This window comes from Palaemon carinicauda, chromosome 19 (assembly GCF_036898095.1).
Source record: "Palaemon carinicauda isolate YSFRI2023 chromosome 19, ASM3689809v2, whole genome shotgun sequence".
NCBI classification, from domain to species: domain Eukaryota; kingdom Metazoa; phylum Arthropoda; class Malacostraca; order Decapoda; family Palaemonidae; genus Palaemon; species Palaemon carinicauda.
In genome coordinates, this window is record NC_090743.1 from 42,263,543 (window position 1) to 42,277,988 (window position 14,446).

General features: G+C 34.8%; 1 protein-coding gene across 9 annotated transcripts in view; it reads left to right on the top strand.

Annotated features, from left to right (window-relative positions):
- Positions 1-7,628: 7,628 nt before the first annotated feature.
- The window catches only part of Flo1 (flotillin-1), a 128,730-nt gene continuing 121,912 nt past the window's right edge, over positions 7,629-14,446 (top strand). For 5 of the 9 annotated variants that reach the window (XM_068393530.1, XM_068393533.1, XM_068393531.1 and 2 more), the window contains exon 1: positions 7,635-7,782. In XM_068393530.1, coding sequence (XP_068249631.1) covers positions 7,731-7,782 — 52 coding nt within the window. In that variant the 5' untranslated portion in view covers positions 7,635-7,730. Of the gene's footprint in view, positions 7,783-14,446 lie in introns of all 9 variants that reach the window. The other 4 variants (XM_068393527.1, XM_068393529.1, XM_068393526.1 and 1 more) reach the window with 3 other exon arrangements.

Below are 14,446 nucleotides of genomic sequence, written 5' to 3' on the forward strand. Positions count from 1 at the left end.
TTGGTCAATTCAAATTTCTCGTAGTCACTCTTCACTTCTGTGCTTGAAGTTCTTAAGATGATTATGGGGACCATCCGCCATGCCACAATTTTTTTTTTCTAATTATTCAAAATACACAATTTCTATATATGTTTTAGACATGTATGATACCTTCATCATATAAGAATTTCAAGTCATTTGATTAAAAACTTTTTGATATATGAACAAAAATCATTTTTTAAAAATTAGTTACATTTTTCTCCACTAAAATGACACCAATTGTTTTGAAAATCATACCATCAAAAACTTCTTTATAAATCAAATAATTCTGTGTGACAGATTTTTTTATTTTTCTTTTTCTTTTTTTAAATGATTTTTTTTTCTTAATTTTTTTCGTCTAGACGTAATATATTCATGAAAAAAAAAATAGAAAAGGGAAAATAAAAATCCTGGTACACAAAATTAGGGGATTATTAGTCCTCTTTTCAATTGTATCCTTTGCTCTAAAATTGAACAATAAATAAGCGAGAAAAATGTACCTAAGTGTGAATAAGTGTGTTTTTGAGTTATGAGCTCCCAAAGATTTCCAACAAATTTTCGTTTTTTTTTTTTCTTAAAGAAATCAAGATAACATTATTATGATAACCTTACTTTGTACTTTTATTATTATTTATTCCTACATAAGCGCACCCTAAATGAGGCATTTAAACGAATGGTTCCCAACCTTTTTTCTGTCATTTCCCCCTGCACCCAGTTCAACCATCCAGATTTCCCCCTTCATGCCCCGCCCAGCCCTCATGCCCACTCGCCTGCCTCAGAAATGGGCTTGATATTCCAATTCTCCCCTTGAATATCATGTCAGTGAGAAATGATATGATCATATCACAATTGAATGGCTAACAACAAATTACCGCACGTACTATGTGGACATTTTCCGCTTGTTTTAGTTAGTATGTAGTGTAATTATTTCCCCCCTGGAAGCTTCAAATTTCCCCCCAGGGGGAAATTTCCCCCAGGTTGGGAACCACTGATTTAAACCCTAAGTTTACTATTACAGTTGGTGTAAGGATGTCATGAGTTGCCAGCGATCTCTCATTGTTGCCATTGTTTTATTTAGCATGTTTCAGCTTTATACTCTTATTCATGTTTCCTTATCTTCTTGATTCTTGTTTCTTGCTCTCTACTTGCTTTTTGTTCTTTCTATGACCTTAGGTAACATTGACCTTGCTATAGAGCTCCCGAGGACGTTGTGAAAACTCAATGTACATACGAACTGCCAGTAAACAAACACATGCATTGTAACTTGATAAGTCTTTGGAAACCCTAGCTGCTGTTCTCGTAGCTGTAGTTTTCGTTCACTTACCCTCTACCAATGCCTTCCATTTCTGCCAAACATACGAGATTTCGAAACTTAAGTGGAAAAAAACATGCTATACTGTATATATGCAAAAATAAACACACAAAGACGATTCTGTCAAACTCAGTCATGCAGACGACGCAGTAAGGATCAGGGTTAAAAGAATACCTTTCAACCCTGGTAAGGATGACGTCATCATTTAAAGACCGCTATATCTTTATTAAATTTTGTAAAAAATAATTGGCTAAAACTTCTGGAGAGCATATGCGATATGTTTCTGCATACATAGAAGCAATAAAAAGATTTTCTATTTCTGAAAGTTGGTATGTCAGAACACCATGGCAGACGGTCCAATTCATCATCATCATCTTCATCTCATCCTACGCCTATTGACGCAAAGGGCCTCGGTTAGATTTCACCAGTCATTACTATCTTGAGTTTTCAAATCAATACTTCTCCATTCATCATCTCCTACTTCACACTTCATAGTTCTCAGCCATGTAGTCCTGGGTCTTCTAACTCTTCTAGTGCCTTGTGGAGGCCAGTTGAAAGTTTATTGAACTAATCTCTCTTGGGAAGTGCGAAGAGCATCCCCAAACCATCTCCATCTAACCCTTATCATGATCTCGTCCACATATGGCACTCGAATCTCTCTTACAGTTTAATTTCAAATCCTGTCCTGCTATTCAACTCCTAATATTCTTCTGAGAGCTTTGTTCTCAAATCTACAAAATATATCGGATATTGTTTCATTGTCATACCAAGACTCATGACCATACAATAAAATAAATGTCGTCAAAATGGTATATCTAAATAAATAATTATTATTATTATTATTATTATTATTATTATTATTATTATTATTATTATTATTATTACCGTTGTTGTTATTATTATTATTATTATTATTATTATTATTATTATTATTATTATTATTATTATTATTATTATTATTATTAGCTAAGCTAAAACCCGAGATGCTATAAGCCCAATGGGCTCCAACAGGGGAAAAAAATGCCCCGTGAGGATAGGAAATAAGGAAACATAGAATATTGTGCCTGTTATTATTACTTGCTAAGCTACAACCCTAGTTGGAAAAGCAAGATGCTATAAGCCCAACGGTTCCAACAGGGAAAGTAGCCCAGTGAGGAAAGGAAATTAGGAAATGAATAAACGATATAAGAAGTAATGAACAGCCTATCTAAGCAAGTTGACGTTTAACAAAATTCAAGAAATACTGTACAGCACATATGCAAATACTAAATATCATCATATTCTAAACATAACTTTCAGAATTTACAGTTATACATATTTATTGTTAAAATAAAATATTTAACATATATTGAATATCAGCAGAAAAGATTTAATAAGATATACATTTATCAGCATTATACAAGAATGACTGAAGCTATTTTTATTGAAGATATAAAGCTTTCTTTAATCAAATTCACTAGAAGAAGGTTACAAAAGGCTTCCAAAAGTTCTTGAACACGGACTTTTATGTCTTTTTTTTAACTATTCTTATATACTTTTTACTACTGACAAATATGTCTTTTATCAACTCTTTATTGATGATATCTTATTTTAATAATAAATTTTTTATACTTTTAAATTCTGAAAGCTGTTTTAAAATGTGATGATATGAGGTGTGTATGGGTGTGTGCTATATACATTATTATTATTATTATTATTATTATTATTATTATTATTATTATTATTATTATTATTATTATTATTATTATTATTATTATTATTATTATTATTATCATTATTATTATTATTACTTGCTAAGTTACAACCCTAGCTGGAAAAGCAGGATGCTATACGCCCAGGTGTTCCAACAGGGAAAATAGCCGAATGAGGAAAGGAAATAAGTAATAAGCTAAAAGAAAAATAAGGAAAATTTAAAACATTTTAAGAACAGTAACAACATTAAAATAAATCTTTTATATATAAACTATGAAAACTTAAAAAAATAACAAGAGGAAGAAAAATAAAATAGAATAGTGTGCCTGAGCGTACCCTAAAGCTAGAGAACATTATCCAAGACAATGGAAGACCATGGTACAGAAGCTATGACACTACCTAAGTTTAGAGAACAATGGTTTAACTTTAGATTGTCCTTGTCCTAGAAGAGCTGCTTACCATAGCTAAAGAGTCTCTCCTCCCCTTACCAAGAAGTAAGTGGCTACTGAACAATTACAGTGCAGTAGTTAACCCACTGAGTGAAGAAGAATTGTTTGGTGATCTGTGTTGTCAGGTGTATGAGGACAGAGGAGAATAAAGAATAGGCCAGACTATTTGGTGTTTGTGTTGGCGAAAGGAAAATGAACCGTAACCAGAGAGTAAGATCCCATGTAGTGCTGTCTGGCCAATCAAAGAATCCATAACTTTTTAGCAGTAATATCTCAATGGTTGGCTAGTGCCCTGGCCAACCTACTATCTATATATTATGATTTAAATTTTCTTAAACAGCAACTTGCTTAGATAACCAGTTAATCTTTTTACTCTCCACTCCAGCCAACAACTTTTGACCTGTTCTACATTAATCGTATTTTACCTGACAATTGTAACATTTACGAATAGTCTTATTATCCCACACACCACACACACACACATATATATATATATATATATATGAACCGCCTGAACACGAAAGGAGGCCCTTTTCATCAATAGCTATAGGAGGTGATGGATATATATATATATATATATATACATATATACATATATATTAGAAATTCACTTCTGATGGTATTGTGGACTATGAAAAGGCCTTTGATTGTATGTGCCGTTAAATTTTGTGGAGAGTCGGGCGTTATTGAGGTCCTCTTAAATATGTAAATTTGATTAAGTTTGTTCATGAGCATAGCAAGTGCAAAGTTAATGTTAGTAGAATCATATCAAATGAATTTCCAGTGAACAGTGGACTACTCAAAGAGAATGTGCTGTCACCTATGTTGTTTATCCTCCTCATGGATTTTGTAATGCATAGAACAGTTGGGGATGGTGGAGAAGGATTGGACTGGATTGGTAACAGGGAACTAGCTGACCTAGAGTATGCTTATGACGCTGCCCTTATTAGCAGAACACCACAGGACTTGCAAAGCTTGCGTACCAGAATGCATGAAATATCACATAAGGTTAGGCTCAAGTTAAATATAAAATAGACAGAGATGATAAGAATAGAATATGCTCTGGAAGATGGAATATCACTGGAAGGAGAAAGGATTAATGAGGTGGAATCATTTAAATATTTAGGAACTATGATATCTAATACATGATCTTTAGAATTTGAGTTTAATGAAAGAATGAAAAAACAAATCAGGCAATGGCTAGGTTAAGTAAAATTTGGAAATTAAATATAAAAATCAGGCAATATATCACTACAGTGAGATCGGTGTTATTGTTAGGACATGAGCCGTGGTATGACAATGAAACAATATCCATCAGATTTTGTAGATTTGAGAACAAAGCCCTCAGCAGAATATTGGGAGTTAAATAGCAGGACAGGATTAGAAACGAAACTATAAGAAAGATTACTCGAGTGCCATATGTGGATGAGGATGAGATCATGGTGCAAAGGGGAGATGGAGATGGTTTGGGCATGGTCTTCGCACTCCCCAAGAGAGATTAGTTAACTAAACGTTCAGCTGAGCTCCAGAAAACACTAGAAGAGTTGGAAGACTCAGGCCTACATGGCTGAGGACTATGAAACGTGAAATGGGACATGATGAATGAGAAAGTATGATTAAATAGCTCAAGATAGAGGCGACTGGAGAAATATAACCAAGGCCCTTTGCGTCGATAGGCATATGAGGAGATGATACCTATATATGTATATATATATATATATATATACACATATGTATATATATATATATATATATATCTATCTATCTATCTATCTATCTATCTATCTATCTATCTATATATATATATATATATATATGACATTTTGACGGAATATGATTTAAGGGTTTAGTTCAGCCTAAGTACAGTCAGCTGGAAGTAATATATCGAAAAATAAATGAAATATACATACATATATATACAGTATATATATATATATATATATATCATCTCCCCCTGCGCATATTGAGGCAAAGGACCTCAGTTAGATTTCGCCAGTCGTCTCAAGCAAGAGAAATATAACCCAAGACAGTGGAAGATCAGGGTACAGAACCTATGGCACTACCCAAGACCAGAGAACAATGGTTTGATTTTGGAGTGTCCTTCTCTTAGAAGAGCTGCTTAACATAGCTAAAGAGTCTCTCCTCCCCTTACCAAGAGGTAAGTGGCTACTGAACAATTGTAGTGCAGTAGTTGACCTCTTGGGTGAAGAAGAATGAGTTGGTAATCACAGTGTTGTCAGGTGTATGAGGATGGGGGAGAATATGTATAGAATAGGCCAGACTATTCGGTGCAGGCTCAGTGTAGGAAAAGGGAAAATGAACTGTAACCAGAAAGAACGATCCAATGTAATACTGTCTCAGACTATCTGGCCAGTCAAAGGACCCCATAACTCTCCATTCCTCATCTCCTACTTCATGCTTCATAGTCCTCAGCCATGTATGTCTGGGTCTTCCAACTCTTGTGGAGCCTAATTGAAGGTTTACGATAAATATGAAAATAAAATAGATAATATAAATAACTATTAATATACGAAGAGAATTTTTGTTAATTCAATCAACCCAAAAAAAATTGATAAAATGGTATTTCTATTCTTCCTTTCCTTCTTCATACACGGAGAGAGAGAGAGAGAGAGAGAGAGAGAGAGAGAGAGATCTTATCATAGAGGGGATATTGTTTGCAGTCCCAAAATGTGGGCGTTTTACGTTTCACTTGAGAGAGAGAGAGAGAGAGAGAGAGAGAGGAGAGAGAGAGAGAGATCTTATCATAGAGGGGATATTGTTTGCAGTCCCAAAATGTGGGCGTTTTACGTTTCACTTGAGAGAGAGAGAGAGAGAGAGAGAGAGAGAGAGAGAGAGAGAGATCTTATCATAGAGGGAATATTGTTTGCAGTCCCAAAATGTGGTCGTTTTACGTTTCACTTGAGAGAGAGAGAGAGAGAGAGAGAGAGAGAGACTTGGCTCTCATAGTTATTAGTCTATCAATACTCTCTTAGGTCGGTTTCCTAAGACTTTCTCACCCTAGTGAATTATCCCACACCTGTTGATGGTATCGTGGACTCGCTGAGTCTGGAGTTATAATTACGATACAAGAATATTCTACAATATATAGATTTATTGGGAAAGACAGACCGGTTCGGTTTTTTTTTTTTTTCATTTTTCTAAGTTTACACACATTTTAGATTCTTGGGTGCTCTTGTGTTTTCAAAAATGTTCATTTTCTTGATCTTAGTCATAGCTTAAGCTATGATACTGTTGGTACAATTTTTATTACAAAATAAAAAAAAATGAATATCTTGTGCTCCTATTACATATGTTGTGCATGTAGAATGTAAATTAATTGGCTTCAATCTTTGTAGGAAGGACTTAGTAACTTTTACCGTATTTCAGTAAATTGTAGATTGCACAACAGTCTCTTTTCACGGAGACCAATTGATTTAAATTAATTCTCATGCAGGTTGCATTTAACAATAAGCTGTTCAAATTTAATTTATCACGGTAACGTAATGAATGGCATCATATTCTGTCAACAAGCGCTACTGGAGGCGATGTAATTGATGAGTTACTGAGAAGCAGTGAATCATAGAACCCTTAACATTCCTACTAGCAATGTAAAAAAAGGCCTCTAGTAACAGCGGTTGCCGCACACATAGAAAATTATATGGGAAGGGAACTCTGGCGCCTACAACGTCTATGTTGTTATTTGTGAATATTTATTCTAATTAAAATTTGTAATAGAAACCTTTATATTCAACTTTTGATTCCATAAAACTTGTTTTAGATTTTTCCTTTGTCTCAAAATTCTGCTATGATTATATTAAATCTTATTTGAATATCAATAAAAAGATTATCTAGAATAGCAACTGAAACCTTCAAGATGGCACACAGCTTGGCATTCCTCAGCTATTTATAGACAAAGAAACCAGATTTACGCAAACAGATGAAGAATTTAAAGATACTCGACTCTTTTATAAAGAGTTTGATAAAACAAACCTTCTTATTCAAACCTACATAATGCTTACTAGAGTCTATAAATATCAGAAAGGACAATACGCAAACAATTGACAAAAATAAAGTATTTGATTCCTTATTAGGCGATTAAATCGTTTCAAGTTTTCTATTGTAACCTATATAAGTGACAAGTCCATCGACCGGTTTGTATGGTTTCTCCTCTTATAGTAGTGATCGAAGGCACTCTGCAGCAGACGCCCTGTTTACCCCTAAGAAGTAGCATTATCCCTTGTGACGTTCTTATCCTAATTATGGTTTGGGGATTTGTTACTTGCGGGCCTAACGAGGCCCTGGTCATATCAGGTGAGATGGAGATTTTAATGTATTTACGGCATTAAAGCAATGTTGACATTTTCTTTTATTAATTTGAATGATTCAAATGATTTGTGTTCTTGGCTGCAATTTGGCGCCGCTCCGTCTGTAGAGAAACATCGGCTGCAACTCGATTGAATGACATGATACGTTTGTTGTCTATGAGTGAAATGTTACTATAATTAAAAGGGATCTATTTAGTATGTCTACGTGGTTAAATGTAGTGTTTATTTGTGTTTTTCGGGGGGTAAGCTTTGTCATTTAAGGTAGAATGTTTTGTTTGTGAATGAAATTTTACTATACTTGAAAGGGATGTAATTAGAAAGTCTATGGGATTAAACATAGGATTTGGTTATATTTTGTGATAAGTTTTGTCATTATACGTAGATTTCTTTGCAAAATGTATTGTTGGCATCTTAAGGAAACGTAAGCCTGTGTCATAGAATAGAGAAATATTTAAGACAATCAAATAGCTCTTTTCATATACTGTTTTGAAAATATGGATTTCCCCTGGTTATTATCGTTAAAAATGTTCAAAACACCCTTAAATGTGCCACTGAGGCCTACCATTCTCAATTTCGCTGTAACATTAATTGTACTATTATGTAATTTTACCTGTATGGGCAACATAGACCTATTCATGTCCAAGCCAGTTACAACTATGGTCCAGGGCAAATGACATCACCAGTGCTAACTTTATATGTAATAGGCCTATCCAACATAGCCAGTCTTCTACTTTAGACCTACGCTAGACATTTTTATTATTATTATTATTATTATTATTATTATTATTATTATTATTGTCATCATTAATTGTTAAGCTACATCCGTAGTTGGAAAAGCAGGATGCCATAGCCCTGGGGCTCTAACAAGGAAAATAGCCTTCTGAGGAAAGGAAAGAAGGAAAAATAAAAAATATTTTAAGAATAGTAACAGCATTAAGATAGATATTTCCTATATACTGTAAACTATGAAAATTTTAAACAAAATGAGAGGAAGAGAAATAAGATAAAATGGTGTGCCCGAGTGTACCCAAGACAGTGGAAGACCATGGTACAGAGGCTATGACACTACCCAAGATTAGAGAACAATGGTTTGATTTTGGAGTGTATTTCTCCAAGAAGAGCTGCTTACCATAGCTTAGGATTCTCTTCTACCCTTACCAAGAGGAAAATGGCCACGGAACAATTACAGTTCAGTAGTTAACCCCTTGGGTGAAAAAGAATTGTTTGGGTTAGCTCAGTTTGAATAGAATAGCAATTTCTCTGCCATTCACTATACATCTGACCTAGCTTATTGTCATATTTGCATCCTATTTATGTTTGAATTGCAGCTATTAAATCTCTACTGTATCCTCATCTTACCCAGAATCCTAGCTCTTACTATAAGGCTTCCTAAGGCGTATAGGTTAGGTGAAATGATGACTCTATTAGACTTTGTGCGGACAGTTTCCATTTATCTCTTTGACTCACAGACTAATACACAAACAAAGAGAGCCACTCCAACACCTTCTAAAAAAACATAACAGACACCTCACTCGTCTTGAACTGTCGACCTAACCGTGACAGGACTCCTCGCTGCTGGGAGGAAGGACGCTGGTGACTGGTACAACACATGAACATACGCTACCGGGGTCTAAGCAATGTCAGGCAGGGTCGTCGATCGCGACTACGGTCTAACCCAAAGCCAAAGTAGAGTCCTTCAAAAGAAGGCAACTGTGCTTACCACATACAAAATGGGGAAAAAAAGCACCTTTATAGAAGAATAAGATTTAGCCTTCAGTTACATCTTAGAAGCTACCTTAATGGTAGAAGTCATTTGAGAGCAGTTTATTGGATTATGTTAAAAAAAAGATAAAACTGTATGATGGTTGTGCACGACAGGCGAGAGAGAATTTCTAGACTTATTTCAATAAAGATTAAACCTAACTAACCTTCCACAGTATTATGTAGGTGGGCGGGGCCAAACTAGCCTGACACAGAATGCTATGGATTAATTATGCATCTAGTGTAACTTACTTTAAGGGCTGTTTTCCGGGTCCTGTAACTTATTTTAAAGGGTTTTGCTCCGTAACTGGAACAAACCTACGCTATTTATTTAGGGGGTATTACTTTCGGGAAAGCTGAAATGACGAGCCATCAAAATTTAGCGAGGGTTAGCTACCCATACCGCTAGTTAGTGGGGGTAGGGGGGTTTAGCATGCTACCGCTCCCCGCTCCCACATTGGCAAATTAGCCCACTCCCCTTTACTTTTGATGGATGGAGACTGGTTGTTAGCGCTCTTCCTCCTCTCCTATTTTGGACTGCCATTAATTTTTGTTTTCTAACTTACCATATTTCCTGTGTCACAAGACGCTGAAAGTGGTGAAACACACCTTTAAATTAGCAAGGCAGTTTTAGAAAGAAAAAAAAATTGAGGATTTTAAAAACTTCGTACTAGAAATTCCTAGTCAGCGACTCTAGCGTGATTATTGTCTGGCATAGTAACTTTTCTTATTTTGGGTGTATTATGAAATGTTTAAGTTGATATTAATTAGCTACATGTATATGCCGATTATCCCAATTCTATGACATTCATGTAAGAAACCAATAAACCAGTCGTAGTTTCTACCATAACTACACGTTTAGTCATAGTGTTTGATGTTTCAACTTTCAAGTTTTGTTCACATGAAAGCAGTGTTGCCAAAGGTTCACAAAATTTTGGTAAAGAGGTAGAATTCTTGTAATATTTCTAAAATTCCTCATATAGCCTATAGATTTTCACACAAAATGTAATTATTGATTAAAGACATCTATAAATTCTTTTAGATGGAATACTTTTGCTACTGTTGATGTGATTCTAGGTCTAGTTACCTTTCTGCTAACTTGGTAATAATGCACTCAACTACCAGAGAAGTTTTTCCAAGCAACTGTCTGTTTGTATTATTTCAGAACTCAGGCAACAAAGTCACTATTGATATATTGCTTTATTAGAAAGTATCAACAAAATATGAGAAAATAGATATATACTGCATAAACAACTTACATTAAAGGCTGTTTTCATGGTCCTGTAACTTACTTTAAAGGCTGATTTGCTGGTCCTGTTATATATTAAGGGATGCTTTCCTGGTCCTGTAATTTATTAAGGGGTGTTTCCCTGGTCCTATAACTTATTAAGGGCTGTTTTTCTGGTCCTGTAACTTACTTTAAAGGCTTTTTTCCTGGTTCTGTGATACATGAAAACCCTTGCCTTACAGGATCTACAAGATCCATTTGTCGTATACTTTCTTAGGTATTTAGAGTATCACACAGCATATTCCGCATTAATTGTCAAATTCATATTATCAAAGCGCTTAGAAAGCAAGAAAGTTAGAAAACAAGTGTCTTCAAGTTTTTCTTGAAGGTCAAAATATCTTTAGCCTTCGGATTTCTAGTGGGAGCTTGTGTATAGTCCATAGTGAAAAGAAACAGTCAAGTTTCTCGGCTACTGCAGGGTCACCTCTTCTGCAGTTTAACCTTAAAAAATAACTACCCTATGATTAAATTAATAGCTGAAACTGTCAATATAATATGGTCAATAGAAGAAAGGGATTGATTGCCTTAGATAGACGTTAGGGAGTAAATGTAACAGATGACAGCAGGACAAGATAAGAAATGCATCTCGGGATATGGGAAGTGAAGATGAGAATGGGGTCGATTTGAAATGTCCGAAAGAGGAATGCCTGCGGAAGCTATTGCATGGAGCAAGTGTTCAACCAACTCTCCTTATGGATTATGCGAGTTGTAGGTCTGAATTGTTAGTGAACTAATTGAAGTGATTAGCTATTAGTATGTGTTATTGATACATGGAGTGAAAAGTATCAGGAATATGGTGCGATTGAAGATTGAAAAGAGTGGCTAGAGAATTTTGAACTACTGTACTATAGTTTGATCTTGTTGAGCATTAATCGACCAGTGTTGTAGAAGTTATCTCTACCAGTGGTTCATTTTTATTTGGCAGTCTAAGGTTTAATGAGATGTCCTTTTCTTTCACTTTCTGATTATCATACATTTTTTTTATACTCATTTTCATGTTTAGGATTTTTATGCTCAAAATAAACTCATAATTTATTCAATTTGTTTCTATTACAGTACAGTAATGTACTACCCGTATTTTTTTTTTTTTTCACAATTTTCTCAAGATTTCTCCAAGTTTGTCTATATCTTTTTTATTTCAGAATTCATTTTCAAAATGATTTTAAAGTACAGTACAGTGATGTGAAATTGGCTTTAAAAGCTCATGATAATACTGAATCTACATAAATATATATTCTTAAACATTATTTTTCACAGATTATTTAGAGTATATGGCTTGCTTTGAAAACTTTGTGCTGTTACCAAAACCTGAATAATATTGTATATATAGATTTTAATAGCTCTCTTCTCATTATATTGATTGTTGTTTTCCAGAATTGAGCTTTTTCTTAGAAATTAAGAATTGAGTAAAATGCTCCCTATTTAAAAAAAATCTAGTTTTCCAGGAAGTAAATAGTACTTAATAGATTTTCATAAATGATTGATACTGTATTGTATTTTTCAATTCAGTCTTAACCTCCTAATGAAATTGTCATGTTATATAATTTTCTTTACAGGCCAACTTTACGTAGAATTTGACTGAGGCAGAAAATTTTAGTTACCGCACTTATTTAATTAGCCACATGATGTCTTGTCTCTCTGCACATTTTGTTTTTCGTATTACAAGTAGGCAGGTTTTGTGACACATGAGTTACTAGGCTTTGGGTTTCTTGGGGCTGCAAGAAATTGTTTAAGTCATCTTCACTTGTCTCGTAGAGATCCACAGGTGGCAAAGGAAAAATATGTCTATGTTTATTTTCAAATATTTCTTTGGGGACTATGGGAAGAGTCCCTTTTGGGAAGTCTGAAAAAACCTTATTGAAATCAAGTAACATTTAGGTTACACATTGAGCTGTATTTAAAAAGAGATAGAAAAGCAGGATTCTGAAAGCCCAAGAGCTCTAATAGGGAAAATAGCCTAGTGAGGAAAGATAATAAGGAAATAAATAAACTTGTGAATATACTGTACATTGAGGAAGTGCACCCTGTCACACCTTACTAAGCGGCGAGTTCCTGTGTGTAAGCCAACCCACCACCTCTGCCTTCTCTCCCTACAGTTCTCTTTGGTTACTCTCTGCGCAGTATGGGTGGGACAGGTTGCACTTCCTCAGAGTGAGGTGTGCCAGGAATTCCTTTGTCCAACTGTATATGATACGGAAATAGAGGTCCTTTAAGTTTAATTGAGGTAGGTAGCACATATCCACGTGTGTCTATTTTACCTGACCTATGCGAATGTTAGGGAGTGCCTGCACTCACTGTTTTGATGGCTATTAAGGTAAGACTTCCAGCCAAGGGGTTGTTAAGGGATGTCTTAAGTCATGATAAGTAATGAAAATAATGTGACTCCTGGTATCTGGTGTATTAATTGGTACAACTATGAAACGTAGCCAGTTTCTCCAAGTGAAGAATTGTGTTCTTTTTTAATGTAGGTCACCTGAATTTGTTTAAAGTTGGTTCTTAGGTTTCAGTGATAAATTTTTAAATATTTAACTTAGCCGGTGAATATATAATGGCTGAGCCTCCGGCGGCTCGACAGAAAAACACACAAAAACTCGCGAGCGATCGCTATGAAGGTTGCGGGTGTGCCCACTAGCGCCAACTGTCGGCCAGATACCGCATATACATGTAAACAGACACAATTTTTCTCTGTCGGCCTTAACGACAAGACGTATCAATACTCGCTGTATAACCTGGAGTTTTCTCAACATATTTGGTGAAGTACTTCCTTTTGGTTTGAGCTTTCGCAGTGCAGGTGTTTTATCTTCAACTTAAATCTTGAACTCGTTTTTGGATAGCCTAGATTTAATTTTTGATGACTTTGGATTGTTTTTTGGACTTTCTTTGACTTTTAAATGGCCGACCCTTCCCTTAGTACGGAAGTGTGTTTTAGGCTTTTAGCAATTATCTTATCACGTTATAAATTAATTATAGATTTTCCTCTATATATTTTATATCTCAACCGCCTTTATTAGGCCTCTTCGATTAGCTTTCCATTTATAATAAACATCAAGATAAATTTTAATGATTTGTTTATATGCGACCTTTCCTATTCCTCCTCTAATCCGAGAGTAGGCGGTCCTAACTTGGAAACCGAAGTTAAACAACGTTGAGCCCTTTCAATCGTAAATAACTTTTACAGAGCAAATGATTTAAAACTTATTAAATGAATATTTTTAGTAGATATTTTATGAAAGATTTTCTTTGAATAGTCTTCGTACTGTTTCAAAGATGAACTAACGTTTAGTTTATTTATGCTACGCAGTTTGCGCTCTATCGTTACGATAGAGAGAGAGAGAATCACGGTTTCACTTTGCAGAAAGAGTAAATCGATTCTGACGTTTTGTTCATTCTTCTTTCAAACTTAAATGTTTTAAATACTATTTTAAAGGAACTTGTTAATTGAAAAACCTTTCAGTTTTTTCCTTTGGTCAAATAACCTGTTTATTGACGAAAGGTAAGTGGGCTCTTCTCTTCGGTGCGAAATCAAGAGAGAGAGAGGAAGAGAGAACGTTCCGATCTTTATTCTCGTCCCAAGCGAGTAACGTTGTTCTCGAGTCAGTTT